Source organism: Elgaria multicarinata, chromosome 6, assembly GCF_023053635.1.
Source record: "Elgaria multicarinata webbii isolate HBS135686 ecotype San Diego chromosome 6, rElgMul1.1.pri, whole genome shotgun sequence".
Lineage (NCBI taxonomy): Eukaryota > Metazoa > Chordata > Lepidosauria > Squamata > Anguidae > Elgaria > Elgaria multicarinata.
Window position 1 is genome coordinate 8,774,981 of NC_086176.1, and position 20,870 is coordinate 8,795,850.

The following is a 20,870-nucleotide window of genomic DNA, read 5'->3' on the forward strand; positions in this document are numbered from 1 at the left end:
ACTGGCAAATAGAGGGAGAAAATGTGGAGGCAGTGACAGACTTTGTATTTCTGGGCGCAAAGATTACTGCAGACGCTGACTGCAGCCAGGAAATCAGAAGACGTTTACTTCTTGAAAGGAGAGCAATGACAAATCTTGGTAAAATAGTTAAGAGCAGAGACACCACACTGACAACAAAGGTCCGCATAGTTAAAGCAATGGTATTCCCTGTAGTAACCTATGGCTGCGAGAGCTGGACCATAAGGAAAGCTGAGCGAAGGAAGATAGATGCTTTTGAACTGTGGTGTTGGAGGAAAATTCTGAGAGTGCTTTGGACTGCAAGAAGATTAAACCAGTCCATACTCCAGGAAATAAAGCCAGACTGCTCACTTGAGGGAATGGTATTAAAGGCAAAACTGAAGTACTTTGGCCACATAATGAGAAGACAGGATACCCTGGAGAAGAGGCTGATGCTAGGGAAAGTGGAAGGCAAAAGGAAGAGGGGCCGACCAAGGGCAAGATGGAGGGATGATATTCTGGAGGTGACAGACTTGACCTTGGGGGAGCTAGGGATGGCGACAGCCGACAGAAAGCTCTGGCGTGGGCTGGTCCATGAAGTCACGAAGAGTCGGAAGTGACTGAACGAATAAACAACAAAGATACACCCCATTTTTAGAGATGTTTATATGGGGGGAAAAGTGCGTCTTAGAATCGAAGAAATAGGGTAGTACACCATACTAATAGGCACCTTTGCTGCGTAAAAATGCATGCAAGTTGGTATTGCTTATTTCAGACTCAGAGGTTTCTCGTTACGTTCGCGTGACACACCTACACACTGCAACTGGCACACTAACGTGTCGCAACACAGAGTTTGGAAAGCTCTGGCCTAGATCATAGCAGCCAGCCCATCACTCAAGCAAACAAGGTAAAGCTATTATTATTATTACTATTAATTAATTAATTTATATAGCACCATCAGTGTACATGGTGCTGTACAGAGTAAGTGAATGAGGTGCCCCTATTGAGAGGGAGCAACTACTGAAAAAAGAGAAAGGCGTGAGTGAATGAGAGCCTCTCCAGCCTTGCAGTGAAGAACACTGCCTTACACAACTTGGGTCCACACTATTTGAAAGACCACATTCTTCCTTATGAGGGTTGTAGGGTTTTAAGATCCTTGGGAGAGGTCTTTCTCTGAGGCATAGTGGGCAGGAATATGAGAGGACCTTCTCCGTTAGCACCAGAACAATGATCCCAATCAGGGAAGCTTTAGCCTCCTTCGCTCTCAACAACCTCAAAGCAGTCAGGACTGCTGCTTTCCTGCAGTTAATAGCAACAGGGAAGCAGCAATTCCGATTGGGATTACAAGTGGGAGGGGGGAGGAAGAGAGGAGGCTTTAGCTTCCCTTTCTTTCAAGGATCCTGAAGCAGCCTTCCTCCACTCCAGCAATCTTGTGCAGTTTTGTTGAGATGGGGGCAAGGATTGTGGACAGGCATACTTACACATCACTGTGATCAGAGTGAGAGGTGCGGACAAGCACAGTTATGCATCACTGCATGTCTTGGGGCAAAAAGGTCATGCACCTGTGTTAAAAAAAGTTCCCCAATGACCCATTGATTTCAGTATGTTTACTTCCAAGTAAGCGTCTTTTATATTGGGATGGGACTCGTTTGGCCCAAGGGCCACAATGCCCTGCACCTAACTTTCCATACCAGAGTTGGGCAGGGCCCCCACAAAAGGTGGTGTCAGGTTCCTAGCCAGAAATTTTGTGATGAAGAAGAGGCCTAAGAATAGGGATTCATTGTAGTACAGCCAGACCTAGATTTAATTATCAAAATATTACATTAAATATGAATAATGTAACAATGTGAAAAGAAGTGCCCCAGTATTTGCCAGTCATTTCAATAGAAGGCAAGATTTCATTTGCTTCTTACTGAGCGATTAGGTAGAAATGCCAGCCCTGTGTTTTCCCTTACATCTGCTTTTGATGACTACTAACCTGACAGCTGGATATTCATGGAAAGGGCCTGCAATATCCCCGAGGGAGGTCTCCAAAGGCCTGCCCTGGCTACACCCCAGCTCTGTGGTATCACCCCCAAAGTGCACACTATTATGGCCAAGGATTTCGTGGAGGAGCTGGAAAGGGAACAGCAATACTACAAACAAGAAGTATCTTGGAATTGTTGTAGATCACAAGCTGAATATGAGCCAACAGTGCGATATGGCTGCAAGAAAGGCAAATGCTATTTTGGGCTGCATTAATAGAAGTATAGCTTCCAAATCACGTGAGGTACTGGTTCCTCTCTATTTGGCCCTGGTTAGACCTCATCTTCAGTATTGTGTCCCGTTCTGGGCACCACACTTCAAGAAGGACGCAGACAAGCTGGAGCGTGTTCAGAGGAGGGCAATGAGGATGATCCGTGGTCTGGAAACAAAGCCCTATGAAGAGAGACTGAAAGAACTGGGCATGTTTAGCCCGGAGAAGAGAAGGCTGAGGGGAGACATGATAGCACTCTTCAGATACTTGAAAGGTTGCCACACGGAGGAGAGCCAGGATCTCTTCTCAATCCTCCCAGAGTGCAGGACACGGAATAATGGGCTGAAGTTACAGGAAACCAGATTTCAGCTGGACGTCAGGAAAAACTTCCTGACTGTTAGAGCAGTACGACAGTGGAATCAGTTACCTAGGGAGGTTGTGGGCTCTCTCACACTAGAGGCATTCAAGAGGCAGCTGGACAACCATCTGTCAGGGATGCTTTAGGGTGGATTCCTGCATTGAGCAGGGGGGTTGGACTTGATGGCCTTGTAGACCCCTTCCAACTCTGCTATTCTATGATTCTATTAGGCTGTGCTCTGCTCCATTTCGGGTCATAGAAGCGGGAGCGGGGCGGCCCAATACACCTCTGCAAAAGGCGGATCCGAATCGGGTCAGGGGAGCTGCGGATCGAGGCGAAGTGGTTCGCCTTGACCCAGAGCTCTGGATGCAGGTAAGTGGGGGGGGAGGGGTGGTCACCACACTAGAGGCCTTCAAGAGGCAGCTGGACAACCACCTGTCAGGGATGCTTTAGGGTGGATTCCTGCATTGAACAGGGGGTTGGACTCGATGGCCTTGTAGACCCCTTCCAACTCTGCTATTCTATGGTTCTGTGAGGCCTGGGAGAGAGACCACCACCACAACCGCTCTGCCTGGTCCGGTCACAGATGCCCCCACAGACTCCGTTGCGCGTCTTCCGCAATTGTGGCCCCTGCGGCCCGCCGTCCGCGGCCCTCTTTCGGCGCTCTTCGCTTTCGAAAACCCGCGTCTGGCCGCCAATCACGTCGCCGCCTGGTTGTAAAAGGGACTCGCCCGGCGGCTCCCAGCTGGGCGACCCGGAAGTACTCACTCAAACCCCGCCTCGTGAACCCAGAAGTGACTTCCCGTTCCTTTTTCCGGTGAGGAGTAGGCTGCCGTTACCGCCACTTGGGCCAGAGCCGGGGGGCTGTCTCCGGGGGCCGGGCGGGCGAGGGGAATGGGCAGCGGGCGGGGGAACATGAGCGGCTTTCCTCGGCAAGGAGCACTTCCGGGTTTAGGTCACCAGGAAGCGGAAGAGAAGGGCTGCCTGCTGTCCGCCTGGCTGTCCGGGGGAGCGGCGGTGGCGGCGGCGGGAGGCGGCGGCGGAGGAGGAGCAGGCGGAGGCTCCGGGGCTGCTCCATCTCAGCTGGTGGCCCGTGCGCCGCTGGACTCCGCGTCGGCTCGGCCGCTGTTTCCTGCCTCGGGCCGGGCGGGCCGGAGAGCGAGGGGCCGCGGGCGGGGTCAGTGCCAATGAAAGGACGCGATGTGTGGGGCGGTTGGGCTGGGGGGTGGGCTGGGGTCCCTGAATAGGGCCCAGTCAGGAATGGGGAGGGGGGTTGGCGGCGGCGGCGGCCTTGGTATCCGGCTTCCCTTCTCCTCCTCCACCTCATCTAGGGTGACCCTATGGAAAGGAGGACAGGGCTCCTGCATCTTTATCAGTTGCATAGAAAAGGAGATTTCAGCAGCTGTCATTTGTATATATGGAGAACCTGGTGGAATTCCTTCTTCATCACCACAGTTAAAGTTGCAGGAGACCTGCCCTCTTTTAAATCTGGTCACTCTAGTATAGCTCCTGCAGCTTTAACTGTGGTGATGAAGAGGGAATTTCACCAGGTTCCTCATATATACAAATGACACCTGCTGAAATTCCCATTTCAATACAACTGTGAAAGATACAGGAGCCCTGTCCTCCTTTTCATAGGGTCACCTTGCCTTATCTTCATGCCCCTGGTCATTTAAATGTGGTTCCTCAAAAGCAGGGCTTGGGGTGTCCAACTTCATGAGATGGGTTGGCACTAGGGGTAAGGATGGAGAAATGGAAGCCGTCCTTCACACCATGCATACTTAATTTATGGACTTGGCAGCACAATGCTTGGTGGTGCGCACTGGCATAGATGGGTTTAGACAAGGATTAGGCACATTCATGGAGGATAAGGCCTTCAGTGGCAATTTACTTTGTCAGCTGTGTGGAACCTCCATGTTCAAAGGCAGCATTTCTCTGAATAGCAGGTGCTGAGGCCAAACGAAAGGGGAGAGATGATGCCTTCGTGCTGTTTTGTGGTCTTCCCTGAAGCATCTGGCTGGATGATGTGGGCCTATGCTTTGATGTAACAGAGCTTCTCTTACGATCTTAAATGGTTTGGAGGACTAAATTCTTCATCCCATAGGTTTCATAGAATCATAGAATAGCAGAGTTGGAAGGGGCCTACAAGGCCATCGAGTCCAACCCCCCCCCCCCCCTGTTCAATGCAGGAATCCACCCAAGAGCAATATCTACTATTCCCGCCACGTACACCCGAAATCATCCTTAATTTTAGCTCATAAACTTTATGCTATGCAGTGTTATGGGCTACACTGGGGATGATGATAAGAACTTGCTTGACACTCCTGGTCAGAGCTTAGGCTCTATAACTGGTGAGGGTCCCTGGGGTGGGATTTTAGGATACCTGGAAGGGGGAGGTCATGCATGAAGTTCCAAGAAAGGAGAGATCTTGCAGCATGGAGACCTGTATTGCAATGTAAGATTCGGAGATCACCTACTTCCCACAATCTGAATCATTGGCAGAGTGTTTTAGCATGTTCCCATTTGCAGCTTTATAACTCTTATGCAGGAATCTGCCTAAAAATACTCCTCACCTTGCCCTTTGAGATTTTCAAGGTTGTGGGTCTTGGTTCAGAAACAGTACATCTTGTTTTCCTACCATAAGATGTATTTAGCTGGTCCTCCACAGAAATATGGCTCAGCCACTGAATATTATATTTAATCTAGTGCTGGATAAGCTACTGTCCTTTTCATGGCTTATTGCATTGCTTTGGGTACTTCATGCTCCAGCCTCAAACATGCCTAATATGTTTTGGCTGCTTTAACATGTCAATAAAATCAAGAGTACTTGTTTCTTAATCACTTTATTGCTCCCTATTTATCCTTAGTCAAAAGTCACCCTTGAGAGCTTTATCAGGAGTTGGAGGTGAATGAAATTTGAATAAGTGACAGTAATATGTGTATTTTCAATTTTCTTGCATGTTTAGTAGTGGGTGCAACTCCATCCATATTGCATCTAGAGAGAATTAGATTTGTAGGCTCTTGAAATCTAAAATGTGAAATGGGAGATAGTGTTTGGTAATATAGTTTGGTTAGCGCATACATATTCTGGTCTGGAAGTTGTTTTGCTTAGAGCTACACAGACCTCTTGATTGACTTGAGATGAAAAGAAAATGTGTGGCTTTTCAGTAGAACATTAGATGTTCTCAAGATGAAGACACCCCATGCTTTGTATAATCCCTCCCTAAGCATGCTTACTTGGATGTAACTATTACTGAGTCCTTAATGGGGGTTATAGCCATTATTCATTAGGAGTCATTGGGAGGCTTGAATTAAACTTTCCATTATGGAAGTTGTGCTGAGAACTTGTATAATACTTCATCTGTTCTTCAGGTTTACTTTAGGACATGCTGTAAAATGAGAGGGCAGAAAGTAGATTTTCATCTCCCATGCTGGCAGGGGCTTCTGGAACTTTTAAGTCTAAAACAGCTGGAGTTCTATCTTCTACTATTGTAGATGGTCTTGGACATGGTTTAGAGGAAAGTGAACTGTTCCTGGTATGTCCATCATACTAGGTAAAGGGTGTATGATGAGCAGGAACATGAGGTTTTCCAGGACCCACATCTTGTTTTCCTAACATAAGATCATTGGGTCAAAGTTATATTGTATAAAGATTTGCCCTTGCACCATCTATATGGGAGTTATACTTTTTCTCTACCAATGGGAAAGCATTTTGAGGTTTTTCAAAAGTCTACTCAGGCTTAAAAAAAGAGACTGCATGGCACTAACCAGTTATAATTTTAGAGAGCTGTGTATGGATCTTAACTAAACGGAAGTACTCCAGGTAGGGAAGCTGGACCCAGGACTGTGGCGTCCTGTTGCCACATTTAGGAGAGTGGAATGGTTTGTGTTTTGTTGAGCATAATGACGGTCTGATCTAAGAGAAGTATAATTTGGGCTAGACAAGTTTTCAGCAAATCATTTGAACCACATGTGGTGCAACCTCATTGCATCCCAATGAGCCGAAGCAAATGAGATCTGCTCTTGCAAACTCCCAATATTCAACAATCATTAATAGACCAGAATGACGAAATGTAGGGTTCTTTATCTGCTACCTGAGCTGTTAAGGATTATTCTACAGCCACATCAAAGGTTCTGCACCTGTGAAGGTGCAACTGTTTGTTTTGTTTAAATGCAGAGTCAGACTCTAGTAACCTCTTGCAATCGCATGCTTTTTTGCAACATCCCTTCCTGTTTTTGTTTGGCACCTTGGCACTCTGTCAAGAAGGAAGGGGGGAAACCTGGAAATCCCTATATTCCTGCCATGTTTGGTTTGAATTGCACAAAGCTCTTCTCTTTCTGTGAAGACCAAGACCCTCTGGGTTGCTTAACCCCTAAATAACTGAGATTGCCTGGCCTCACATGTACAAAAGCAATCTACGATTGGGGTGATCATAGGCTGTAAAATGCGAATGAAAGTGAAGAACACTCCAGAGGCAGCACGCTCACTGACACACGCAGAGCCTATCCTCTTGTGGAGGATGACTGGAAAATTTTGCAGACATTTGGCTTCTGAAGCTTTGAACCATTAGAGCATATTAACAGAACTCAGTTTGTTTAACAGGCTGATGAAGTCTCAGAAGTAGAATTAGGGCTGTGTTGACTGAAATAAAAACAGAGGTGTGTTTCAATAATATATCAAAATGATCTGGTTTAACATCAAGCCTTGTCTTTTTCTCCCCCAGCTAGAATGGAAGAATCTCACTTCAACTCCACCCCGTATTTCTGGCCAGCAGTGCCCACAGTCTCAGGACAGGTAAGGAACATCTAACTTCTAATGTGCTTCATGCAAAGCTCTGCTCACAGAGATTCTGAAAACTCTCTCCCACTTTTCTCACTCTAGATTGACAACAGTATGTTCATTAACAAGATGAAGGAGCAACTGTTGCCCTCAGAGAAGGGCTGCGGACTGGCTCCTCCTCATTATCCTACCTTATTGACTGTACCCACCTCTGTGGCCCTTCCCACCAACATTTCTATGGATTCTGACACCAAGCCAGAACAGCTTACCCCACACAGCCAGGCTTCTGTGACGCAGAACATCACTGTGGTACCTGTGCAGTCTGCTGGACTCATGACAACAGGTGAGAGGATTTGGAGTGTGCAGTTATGCATTGTCAGTGGGGCAGTGCAGCTGAAGGGAACAGGGGTTGATCTGTCCTTGGTAAAGGAGCATGGTTAATCCAGATCTTGAAAAAGAAGATATGCAGTATTTTTTGATTGCTGCTGCACCATAATGCTACTTGCTCATTTGCTGGGCCAGTTCATGCATGAGCGGGAGCACTCCTCACTTCCACTTTTAATCAACAAGCCACGATTGGCCAGGTCATAGGTTGTGAGTGTGACGTGCGAACTCGGAGCACTGGGCTGTTTAGGGGCTAAAGAACACAGTGGTTAAGCTATGGTTTGTTGTTGGGTTAATCGCTGGGTTCTTTAGCCGCTAAATAAACCAGTGCTCCAGCTTTGAATGGAGGGCTACAAGTTGCTCACTCCTGCTCTAGATAAATGTGTCAGACGTTTTCAGTTCTGTAGTCTTTGAATATATTTATTGCTCTCCCATTCCACTCTTAAGGATTTCAGGGTAGCATACATGCATGGATCTGCCATTTTTAGCAGGCCTTGCTGGCCAAGCACAGTAGTTGCCAAGTGATTATTTATTTACATGCCCTGTCTTTCCACCAAAAAGCCCAAAGCGGTGTACATGAACTTCCTCTTCATTTTATCCTCACAACAACCCTGTGAAATAGATTAGGCTGAGAGTCAGTGACTGGCCCAAAGTAACTCAGTGAGCTTCATGGTTAGTTCGGACTACAACCTGGATCTCCCAAGCCCCAGTCCAACACTTCACTGACTACAACACAGTAGCTCTCCTTTCCCTCTAGAAAGGGTGTGCAGGGAGCATGGGCTGTTGTTTGCCACTGTCTAAAGGCATCAAGTGTGCCGTCAGGCAGCTGCAACCAGTACTACAGCCTTGCCCAAGGGGAAGGCTACATAAGGGGCATGCACTGTGTGTCTCCAGGCAGTGGAATTAAACGTTTCCCCTCTGTTTTTCCTGCTGTGAAGTAGGAAAGGGCAGCAAGGGCTTGTTAATCTGACCCTGTGTTGCTAAGACTCTGTGGACACATAGCTGCTTGAACAATCCTCAGCTTTCCATCTAATTTTGGAGCTGGTTGGATCACAGGCAAAACATTCTCGCCCACCTTTGCAGCTTGGGCTGGGTGGAAGGTTGGCCTCTCATGCTTGGCAGAGGGCGGCACCACACTTGCCAAGTTAGGCAGGGGTTTTTTGAGGCCTGCATACATGGCTCTTCCTCCCCTCCATTTTATTCTCACAGCAACCCCCTGAGGTAAGTTAGACTGAGAGAATGGCCTAAGGTGAGGTTCATGCCTGGGGATTTTAAGCTGGGTAAACATTAACTATATACAATGTTAGGAACTCATTTTCCTTCCTTTGGCATCTTGAAAGATAGGTAAGTACTCCTTGTGGGGTTGCTATCTGGCCCTTCTTTTCTCTCTCACTGCAGGGCCTGGTCTGGTGATCACTTCTCCCTCAGGGTCTCTGGTGACCACAGCCTCTTCCGTGCAAACCTTTCCCATCTCGGCGCCCATGATTGTCTCGGCACTCCCCCCTGGTTCCCAAGCAACTCTCCAAGTAGTCCCTGACCTCTCCAAGAAGGGGATTACTGCCCTGTCAGAGAGTGGGGCAGTCAGTGGCGCTGGAGGGTTAGCCCCCAAAGCTCCTCGTGGTCGAAAAAAGAAGCGGCTACAGGAATCTGGCCTGCCAGAGATGAGTGATCCTTTTGTATTACCAAATGAGGATGATGAAGACCAGCACAAGGATGGCAAGACGTATAGGTGGGGATATGGTATTTCAAATTGTATATGGGCAGCAAATTCTTGGCTTGAACTGTAGGGGAACTGTTTCCTTCCACTGCATGGTATTCTTGCCTGTTAGTCTTCTTTGGTTCTGGTTTAATCGTGATCTGGGCAGAAGGGAAGTGTGCCGTTATGATAGAGCTAGGTTAGAGACACAGAGGAGGGACCTCTTAGCTTAAGCTTGATGTAGCATTATTGACTCCAGAAGGAGGTGGAATCTAAACACTAATCAGTGTGACCTTATGATTTCCAACTAAACATCTAGCATTGCTAGCAGCGATGTAACTGTGCACGAGATGAAGCTCCTTGGCCATTAATTCCACCTATCAGTAATGCCCCAGCTATATAGAATGCAGTAATCCTTCCGGGCAGCCCTGGAATTTCTCCAGCAATGGGAGCTGGTCCCATGACCCTGACCTTTCAATGCTAGATTGGTCTTCTCCTTGCCAGCCAAGGTGTTGGGACAAGCTACTCGTCTCCTGTTCCCAGGACTTTGTTCCAGTGTTAATTGTTTATCAATGAGTGCATTGGAGTCTTGGTAAACTAGTGAAAATGGTCAAGGCTATAATCTCACGTTGAGTGTGATTTCAACTCTTTGTCTGCTGGAAGTCAGATACAAATAGCAGAATGATCTTATCTTCCTTGTCATGTGGTGGATTCTGAATGTTTGATGCCCACAGTTTCAGTATATTTGCAGAGCTGGACTGTTGGTCTGTCTTCTGCAATTCTAAGGCATGTATGACCCAAATGACAACTCCAGTAGTTCTCTGAACCGAGCTTGGTAATATGTGATGTGGCTGAACAAGTTGGGTGTACTTCATGTGCTTTTTTCACTTAAACCGGACTGTCTCACACACTAAACTTATTTTTATTTAAACAGCATGATATAGTTTATTGGAAACCATCATCTTTATGGTGCAAGCCAGTTCATTTTGCCTTGATCTGGTGATCTTGCATTTGTAGCGACGAAACTTCCTAATTCTGTTGATTTTACAATGTTGATTTTACGATTTTTTGCTACCAGCACCTTAGCCCAGTGGTTCCCAAACTTTTTCAGGTAACCGCCCCCTTGGTTCCACAAACTCATGCCCAGTGCCCCCTACCCAACACTATAAAATCATTATTCAGAATAGTGGTTTTCAACGATCCACTAAGGACGATAATAACAATAAAATTCAAAACAGTGACAATTAATTGATTATTTATTCAAAATCCGAAGCACCCGCCGCAGGCTTGCCAAGGGAGGGAGGGGAAAGAGAGCGAACGCCTCTTTCCCCTCTTCATTAGCGTTTTGGTGCTTTTGAAACATTTCAATTCTTAAATGGTAATACATGTGTGGATTCTTCCCCTATATGGATTGGGACCAAACTACCTTCTCCCATAAAAATGTCCCGGGGTTTTAAGACCTTCTGGAGAGGCGCTTCTCGGAAAAGACCACCTCGAGCGCCCCCCTGCCACCCCTTTGCCTCTTAGCGCCCCCCCCATGCAGTCCCACAGCCCCCAAGGGGACGGTACCGCCCAATTTGGGAACCACTGCCCTAGACTTTTAATCCCATTGTAAATGTCTCCTGTGGGTGAAGCTTGTAGCTGGTTGTATTGAGACCTGCTCTTTTGGTTTGCTTATTATGACATTTCCTTTTTTCTATTATAATGCTGGAAAGGGATTGCCATATAAAAATTGCTGTTTGTCCTTGGCCCCAATCCATCAAAGCTGTATGTGGACATGGCAGATCTGCCCGTGTGTGTATGCATCTTGTATGCAGCCCATAGTTCCTTGAAGTTTTGGCTGAACTGCTGAAGAGACAAGCTGCTTTTCAGATCAAAGTGGATGGCTTCTTAAATATGTTGTAGAAATATCAATGAATCCTCTGACTTTTTGGCATCTATCCTACATTGCAATGAAACCTCTGACACCAACAGCCTGAGCAAGTGTGACGCACATTCTCACAGAACATTCCAGGTGTTCAGGAATCAAAGGTGTTGGAATGTTTTCAATCCAGCTTCTGTAAAACAAGGGCATGTTGCTACTTTAGCTGTGTTTAAAAGTTGTGCCTTTTCCTCTAGGACCTGTACAACTTTGTGAGACAGGCTAAAGGCTGGTGAGAGGTCCCAGGGGCCAAGGGAGATGGGGAACAGAGAACAGGTGGCTGAAGGAAGTGTTTAAAGTAGGTAAGAGGCTGAGAAACAAGAACCTGAGTTGAAGGAAGCTTGACAAAAATAGCAGAGGGCTTTTTGAATTGAGAAAAAAGTGGGTTCTAAATTTCTCAGAACTTCGAGGGACAGTAGGCTTTGAGGGTTGCGGGGGAAGACAGGAGTTGCTGGAGGAAGGCAGCAACTGTGGCAGTTATTATTGGAGGAACATAATGTTTGTGGGAAGAACCAAGGAGAAAGTAGGGTTGAGGAAAACAGTACCCAGGAAGGAAGAAGTAGACCAGCAAATTACATTTGAAGAGCTAAGGACGAAGTAGCAAAGGGGGGAAAGGGTTGCTAGACTTTAATAGGGCTGCTGTATCTCTCAAAGTGCAAACAAGGTGAATTCCTCCAGATTTATTTATTTATTAAAACGTTTGTATCCCGCCCTATATTACTGGGATCTCAGGACGGTGCACAGATAAAATCAGAACAATGTGATTTACTGTCATGGCTAGATGTGGTGGCCTTTAGACTTGTTGGATCTTCACTCCAAATCTTTACTAATTGGATCCAATCTGTACCAGTGAGTCCTCTAACCCAACTTATACATTAGCTTCTAGCAAAGGACACAACTTTCTCCATATATTTGATCTTTCTCGAACTACACACCTTGACTGCTACACTTTAGTTGTGAAAACCCTCCTCTCTATGGCACGGGTGGGTGATGTAGGTGTTTTTTTTCCCCAAGGGGCCACTTTTGAGTCCCTAATATCAACACTCCCGTGCTTCTCTGCCACTGAATTTGTGATGGCAAAAATAATTTTGTTTCCTAAATTTTGATTGGAAATCCCTCCATAGTGGTTTGGTGCTGAAACTTGGTGGCAAACTGTTGATTTTCTTTTGCTACCACCACAAATTCCAGCACTTGTTGGGGGGTGGGGGGCAGGGGCTACATGTAGCTCCTTGGGCAGCATGTTGCCCGCCTCTGGCCTATGGGGACCCCAGAACATCAAGATTTGCATGATGTGCTGACTCTATTAATACTTAATATTGTTACCTGGGCTCGAACTACCTGGCCTTTGCTTTTATTCGCAGAAAACGCTTGCTTGCTTGCTTCTGATATTCAAAAGAGTAGTGTTTTCTGAGAGTTCAAGCAAAAATAAGTGCAAATAATCTGGTTCATATAAAGCGGGGTTCACACGTTGTAAGCCATGATGATTTATAAGCTGGTCACAACAGCTTATTTTGAAAATAAGCTACTTTTATCCCTACACAATCCGACAATTCAGCTAATGTGCATAGCTTATTTTCCCCACCCTCGTCCCTCCTCCCTCTACACAGTCCACCCCCTTGGCTAGGATGGTATCCTAGCTTCCTTTGCGCTGAATAACTAAATCCCAGCAACCCCTGGTTTGCCACTGCATCACGTGCACCTCTCTGGTTGTCCTGTCTTGCACTAGGGGTGTATTCTTCCGTCTTGTCTCTGCCAGATTCCAGCCATTATTGTCACATTGCTGATCATCAGCCAATTCCCCCACCCCACCCCATGCGCCCCTCCAACCAGCAGTGTCTCGATACCAAAGGCATTCCTTCCTGCTCCTGCGCCCTGCTCCCACCACTGCTACCTGCTTCCCAGGTGGTTTTCAAAGGCATTCCCTTATCCCTCCCGACATGCACCAAAAGGGCTGGGGGCTCTAACTCCTTGACAGCTTGCTGAAAGGGGTGGAATTTTATATGCAGAATCATTCAAATGCTTTGCTGTTTAATTGGATCTTTCCTTTTTCACAGAAAAGTGATCAGAAAAGAAAAAAGAGGGTGCAGGCCAATGCTAGGTTAGATGGGATAATAGTTTGATGCTGTGCAAAGCAACACCTCCAATGTGTTTACACCTTTGACTACCTACTACATTGTTCCTCCCACTTTGCCCAGCTTTCGCACTGTTAGTGATGGGTTTTAGGCAGCTACAGGATGAAGAGCCAGATAGGCAGACAATGGAGGCTGCAATTATCTGAATATTTATAGAACCATAGAATAGTAGAGTTGGAAGGGGCCTATAAGGCCATCGAGTCCAACCCCCTGCTCAATGCAGGAATCCACCCTAAAGCATCCCTGACAGATGGTTGTCCAGCTGCCTCTTGAAGGCCTCTAGTGTGGGAGAGCCCACAACCTCCCAAGATAACTGATTCCATTGCCATACTACTCTAACAGTCAGGAAGTTTTTCCTGATGTCCAGAGGGAATCTGGCTTCCTTTAACTTGAGCCCGTTATTCTGTGTCCTGCACTCTGGGAGGATCGAGAAGAGATCCTGGCCCTCTGTGTGACAACCTTTCAAGTACTTGGATTGTGCTGTCATGTGGGATCCATGTTTAAGTGTGTGACGTAAAATAGTGGAAAGTTGACACTTAATTCTATAGTCCAGGAGAGAGATTAAAGTCCTTACTATGAGGAAAGAGGCTTTAGTGGAACAATGTCAGTTGTTGGGAATTCCCTCTGAGGGGGAATTTTTGAATGGGTGAATTAAATGTTTTGTTAATCAAATAACCAAAATTTAGTGGTGCTGGTGAGGTAACCAGAGAAATAATGCCCTCAACACAGCCCTGAGTTTTTATCCTTTCAGCGAGAGAAATGGCAGGCTGAGATGAACCGTAAGGAAAAAGAAATGGAACTTGAGCCTTTAAAATTACAACAAGCTGCCAGACAAAAAGAACAAGACCTGGAACTTCAAAAAGTTCAAAAAGAAAAAGAAATGGAACTTGAATTAGTAAAAATTAAGGAAAGAGAAAAAGGTTGAGAACTCCAACAAATTATAGAAATGGAAAAATTAAAAGACAAAGAAAGAGATAGAGCTTTGGAATTAGAATGTATACAATTAGAAAAGTCTAAACAAGCAGATGAACAGAAAAGAAAAGACAGGGAGGAAAATAAACCTAAAGTTACTCCAAAAGATTTCTCAACCTATGAAGTGGGTGGAGATCCTCAAGTGTTCTTTACCACGTTTGAAAGAAGGCTGGTTTTGTGAATTGGAGCTCAAACCCCACCTCTGCCTTGTACTTATATTCTTGACTTGAGTTTTCTTTTAGCCTTCTCGGAAACGGGTGTTTTGTTGTGACTGGCCATAACAGTCAATTTGTAAGAGTGCCTGCAACACACTCTTAAAATTCCTGTTGGCACAAAAAGGTTGGCAACCCCTACTGTAGTTCAAGAACTCATTGCAGTTGTCTAAGCAACTCATTACATGGTGAAACAATCACAGATCCAAGAGTTCCTGGTTCTAGCTGTAGCCGCTCTTTGTCAAAAGCTTTGCTGAAGTCAAGATATATGTTGTCCACAGCATTCATAAGTCTGTGGAGTTGGTTACCTGATTGTTGGGACCTATCCAGCCCTCCTGTTTGGATAGGCGTGTGGTTAATCATCAGGGAAAGATACAACCAGACCCAATTGCGGCCTAGAGGAGGGCATATCAGCTGCCGGTACAAGTACCCCTCTGTTGGGAATATGTCCAATTGTAGGAGGGAGAAGAGGCTGATGTAGGGTGTGGTACTTGATTGTCTGGTTTCCCCTTCCAGTATTTGCCCTAGATGGGTCATCTACCTGGTTTGAATGTGGTAGGGCATGACAGCCAAATGGTCGTGGATTGTTTTTCAAAATGGTGCTGCCAAAATTCGGCAGCAATTCAGGGCCGGCTAGTTGGGGGTTGGCAGGGGCCACATAACAGGCTGGAGGTCTCATGTTGCCCACCCTGTTGTTTATGTTTCTTGTACTTTTGCAGAGGCAGGCATTGGGACAGCAATGGGGAAACAGGGAGGCCACGAAGTTTGCCACTCACATATGATGCTGCCCTAACCTTAATTGGACCGTTAGTCCTCTTGACTGGTTTTGACACTCCAAACTCTGAAGCAGAGATCTTTCTTAGCCCTGCCGGAAGTTGAACTTGAGACTTCTTGCATGCAATGCATCTGCTTTGCCATTGACCTTCCAGAGGGAGGTGTCCCTTCGAGAGTTTCAGTCCAACTGAACTATGGATTTTATGCACCAAGGAATTGGGAATGCCGTGGCCAACCAGCTGCCTCAGTGGGTCATTGTTCCTTTTATAACAGACCTGAAGTGGTTTCCTTACAGAACCAATGATTGTGTGTAGTAGTGCAGTCAACAACAGATGTAGTTTAATCCTACAGACGTAAGAAACACGACAGTTTTATAAGGGAAAACCTTTCAATTACTTTCACTGTTGATCTTTGTTCTTTCAGTTATGACGTGGATACAGAGACTGGGATTTACTCACTTAAGAGTCTGGGGGTGATCGTCACAATTTTTTTTAATAAAACTCTTTTGAGAACTACACAAAGTATTCTAAATACTGAAGGAAGAAAACTGAAGTTTGAAAATCAGTTTTTATGTAATGGTTAATAAAAATGAGTGCTGGTGGACTTTGGACAAAATCGTCATCTTTCTCAGAGCTAGTAGTTTGGGTCTTCAAGCTTCTTTACCTCTGGAGTAATTCCTGTACAAAATTACCTATATACCAATTTTATTTTAGCTTTTACTGAGGGTTTAAAAGCGGGAAATGTGTTAACAGCTTAGCTATGGCAAGAATTCTCCATAGCAAATCCAGTTTTGAGATCTTTGCACTCAAGCCTGCAGTTCGAGTAGTTTTTCATGTGAGTGCAGAGTCTCCATTTAAAAAAAAATTTTTTTGCTTAATCAAAACCAGCTGTTGAATATTACTAGACACCATAGAACATTTTTAGTCCTACAAACTCAAACCTAGCATTATATCCTGGTGGCAGGGGTGGGGGGAATTACAGCCATCCTTATAAATGTGGGCAGCCCTACTTTAATTGTTTGAGAAAGACAGAGCATCGGAGTTAATAGATTTTAAAGTATTTCAGCTATCTAAAAGGCAAGAAATAGATATTGTTGGCAGAGTAAAATAAGACGTTTGTTCTTTTATTAATGCCATATGCCCATCCTTTGAATACAGTGCCATTCCAATTGTATCCTCTTAAATTATCTGGAAGAAGGAAAGGTTATATTATATATCCCTGCTAATTTGATGATACCGTAACATTGTATTTGGCACATGAGATGACAATTAAATATTTAGGAAGGAGGCATGGAAAAGTAAACAATGAAGGGAATTGCATGAAGTTTACAAAATGGATAGTAATAGTGTCTAGTCTATGCTAAAAATTAAAGTCCTTCACCAAGAAAAGCTGAAAGTGGTTATCCATAAAGTCTTTCCCCAACCCTTGACAGCCCGATCCAACCATGTCTTTGCTTCTGAAATTTCAGTAGAGGTTGGCCACGCACCTCAAAGTATTTTAGAGATGGACTGGCAGAGCACACAACCAGTTCCTCTCCCACATGTGAGCGCGCACACACACACACACACACATATTAGTAGGAGCTGAGCTTGTCCTGAGAATAGAGGGACATGGGGACCTATTGAACTACAAGGACTGGGGTAGGGGTTGAAACACAAGCACATTTTTCTGTAAAGGCACAGGTTCCCTCTTGTACTGCCTTTACTTCCAATTTCCAAGATTCCCCTAGTTTGTCAAGTTTTTTTTTAGCCTTTCTGTTATTTTTATTTATTATTGCATTTATATCCTACCTTTTTTCCTCCAAGAAACCCAAGGCGGTGTACATAACCCTTCTCTCCATTTTATCCTCACAACAACAACCCTGTGAGGTAGGTTGGGCTGAGAGTCTGTGACTGGCTCAAAGTCACCCAGCAGGCTTCCATGGCTGAGCAGAGACTAGAACCCGGATCTCCTGACTTCCAGTCCAAAACTTTAGCCACTACACCACACACACATTATGAACAGAGACTTAGCAGAGCACAGTATATTTAGGATGCCCAGGTGAAAAAGAAGACAGGGTTCCTGAACCTTTAACAGGTTTAGCTTGTATGACATTCTTGCTCATATGAAATTCCATATGCACAATTATTAAAGGTGTGAGAGCCCTGTCTTGTTTTGTACCTGGTCAGCCTAACTATGGCATTATTAATACAATGGCGTAAAAAACTCAATGATGGAGAGAGCAATCCTAAGGCAAGCATGAGCATCAACTCAAAGAAACTTCATTATGAAGAAAAACAGTAAAGAGTTTTGTAGCACCTTGAAGGCTAACAAACTTATTCTGGCATAAGCTTCTGTGGGCTGTAACTTTAGCCCACTTCATCAGATGCATGGAGTATTATGGGGATTTTCAGGTTTATATACAGTACATATGTGGGTGGTGGATGGATTGTAAAAAGTGAGGTCCAAAGGTAAACTAAATGTAGAAAGTATTAATGGATAAGTATTTAATGAATAGGTATCCTTATTTTCATTAAATACTTCACAGCATTTTCCTTAAAAACAAAAACTCTGGACTACACTGCAGTGATGTCTTAACTGTTAAGCAGAGCATTTCACCCAGTTGTTCCTGCATCATTTTTTTTTCCCGCCCCCAAGTTTTGCTCTCAACCTCTGATGGTGCTTCATGTGTTATTTCTATATTAGACCAGATAAAAGTTGCTCATTTAGAAATAAAGTCTAGTAGTCTGACTACTTTCAGGAAAGGACTAATCATGTTCCGTGAGAAAACCAAGGTTAAAACCTCCATCCTTGAATGATTCTAAACTGCTTATTGATCTGGCTTGAACCCATGGAAGGAGCTGCACTCACTTCAGCATGTAATATGCTTAATTTGTGCAAACTAGGTAGACTTTCAGGTAACCTTTCAATCTAGTGTGACAGTAGTAATGATATATCTTTTTTAAAAAGTAGGTGCTATATAAAAAAGACAATCTGATCAAAACAAATTTTAAAATGTGAAGGAGAAGGCCAACAATTTGGTTACTGGCAGACTGAAATAAAGATAGTTTTAAAGCATTTTTAAAAAGAATCAGTTAAATAGTTTATTATTTATTTATTTGTTACATTTTTATACTGCCCAACAGCCGAAGCTCTCTGGGCGGTTCACAAAAATTAAAACCATAATAAAACAACCAACAGGTTAAAAACACAAATACAAAATACAGTTTAAAAGCACAACCAGGATAAAACCACGCAGCAAAATTGATATAAGATTAAAATACAGAGTTCAATACATAAAGAGCCTTAAGAGAGGAGCACACAGTTAAGAAATACAGACAAAATTGACTAGTAACAAAGAAGCAGAAGAATGCAAAGACTTAAGTATGAAAGAAATCAGAAGTAATCTGGAGTCTATGAATTCATACATTTGAAAGTTACCATTCAAATTTAATGTGAAAAGTTGGCAGGTTGCACACTGGTTAACTCTGGCGATGTAAATAAAACACTTCAGTGTTAAACGCTTAACTTTCACATTCCTGTTCTGTTCCCACTGAGTAAGGCATTGCAGTGAAGATTGGCCTAGGGCAGAGCAGGAGGTAGATCTCCAGATGTTCTGGACTGCAGCTCCCAGAAGCCAGCATATCCAGTGGTCATAGAATCATAGAACAGCAGAGTTGGAAGGGGCCTACAAGGTCGTCGAGTCCAACGCCCTGCTCAGTGCAGGAATCCACCCTAAAGCATCCCTGACAGATGGTTGTCCAGCTGCCTCTTGAAGGCCTCTAGTGTGGGAGAGCCCACAACCTCTCTAGGTCACTGGTTCCATTGTCTTACTGCTCTAACAGTTAGAAAGTTTTTTCCTGATGTCCAGCTGGAATCTGGCTTCCTTTAACTTGAGCCCGTTATTCCATGTCCTGCACTCTGGGAGGTATGCTGGGAGTTGAAGTAAAAAATCTGGAGATTTATTTTCTGTCCATCTCTGTTCTAGAGGACAGGTTCCTAATCGAAAGAGGGATATTTTATTACTAGTCCTGAACTAGGGGCCACTTCCTTTCTAGAGACCCCGAATCAATTCTAGAGTGAAAGCAGAATGGGAAGAGAACTCTGGAATATGCTCACATGAGTTCAGTGAACATGACCTTCCTTGTGAGGAATAAACACTTACGTATAAAGTGTATTTTTTGCCTTCATGGAGTGGTGAATCAGGTCCCTGGTTTGAATCTTGTCCTTAACTCTATGTGAATTTAGACCCCCATCTGCAATATGGGGATAATATATATTGACCTGCTTTGCAGGCTTGTTGCAAGTATACAACAGGGTAATTATGTTAAATGCTTTGAACACTCTAAAGCACTATGTAATTGTGATGATATGACAATAGGAAATATGTTCTCCTGAATAATTTCTGTAGGCATGCCTAATGCTTTTATTCATGTCAGTGTAATCTAGTAGAGTCAGTGCAGACATATTCAAGGTTCAGATACCCATAAACATTAGAATATGGGAAGTTGACAGTGAATGACAAAGAATTGCATGCTTAATAATTAATTAGTACTATTGTGTGCTTCCTTTAAAGCAGGTGTAGGCAGCCTCTGACTTGGGCCAGTCTTCAGGGGTTCCCAATTCAGCCCACTAGCTTCCCTAAACACTACTACCTCTAACCAGGTAGGGAAAGGCTGTATCTCTGATCCGCAGCTGATCGGAGATCAGAGCTTTTCCCCAATGATTTTTCATCCTCCTCATGGCTTGTTGGGCCAGCAAGATTAAAGCTGACCACCTATCACCCAATGATGGGGATGAAAATGCCCCCTCCTTAGCTGGCCTGCATGGATCAGTTGAGGAGTTGGGGAGGTTAGAAAGTTTCTGTAAGTAAATGGTGTGGAAGGTTTGTGTATGGCTGTGTGTGAATGGGGGTCTGAGGAAATAAAGTGGCCACGCCCACTTTGCATTTTGGCTGTGCCCATTGCTAGCATGTGTTCTCTAGGAGGTTTCCTGGAGCAGTAATCCGGCCCTAAGGCTGAAAAACCTCGATACTTGCCTGCCCGAGACCTTAGATCTGTTGGAGGAGCCCTTCTCTGCATCCCACCAATGCAACATATGCGTTATGATGGGACAAGGGAGAGGGCTGTGGAATGCCCTCCCCTTGGAGGCCCGATTGGCGCCAACATTGATTGCATTTCGACGCCAAGTAAAAACATGGCTTTTTAACAAAGCCTTTGATGGTTAAACTCTCTGACACATTGTTTTAACTGTTTTAACTGCATCTATTGCTTTTAAATTATATATTGTTTTAACTTGGATTATGGTTTAATTTGTTTTTAACTGTGTATATTTATTGCTGCTAATAACAAGGCAGCAGGAGACGACGGTATCCCAGCTGAACTGTTTAAAATCTTGCAAGATGATGCTGTCAAGGTGATGCATGCCAT

At 44.7% G+C, this 20,870-nt stretch overlaps 1 protein-coding gene across 6 annotated transcripts in view; it reads left to right on the forward strand.

The window, feature by feature from the left end:
- The first annotated feature begins 3,415 nt into the window (after positions 1 to 3,415).
- ZNF384 (zinc finger protein 384) overlaps positions 3,416 to 20,870 on the forward strand; it is a 36,244-nt gene continuing 18,789 nt past the window's right edge. For 3 of the 6 annotated variants that reach the window (XM_063128971.1, XM_063128972.1, XM_063128973.1), the window contains exons 1-4: positions 3,417 to 3,768; positions 7,316 to 7,386; positions 7,474 to 7,714; positions 9,154 to 9,484. In XM_063128971.1, the coding sequence (XP_062985041.1) occupies positions 3,486 to 3,768; positions 7,316 to 7,386; positions 7,474 to 7,714; positions 9,154 to 9,484 (926 nt within the window). In that variant the 5' untranslated portion in view covers positions 3,417 to 3,485. Of the gene's footprint in view, positions 3,769 to 5,458; positions 5,497 to 7,315; positions 7,387 to 7,473; positions 7,715 to 9,153; positions 9,485 to 20,870 lie in introns of all 6 variants that reach the window. The other 3 variants (XM_063128975.1, XM_063128974.1, XM_063128976.1) reach the window with 3 other exon arrangements.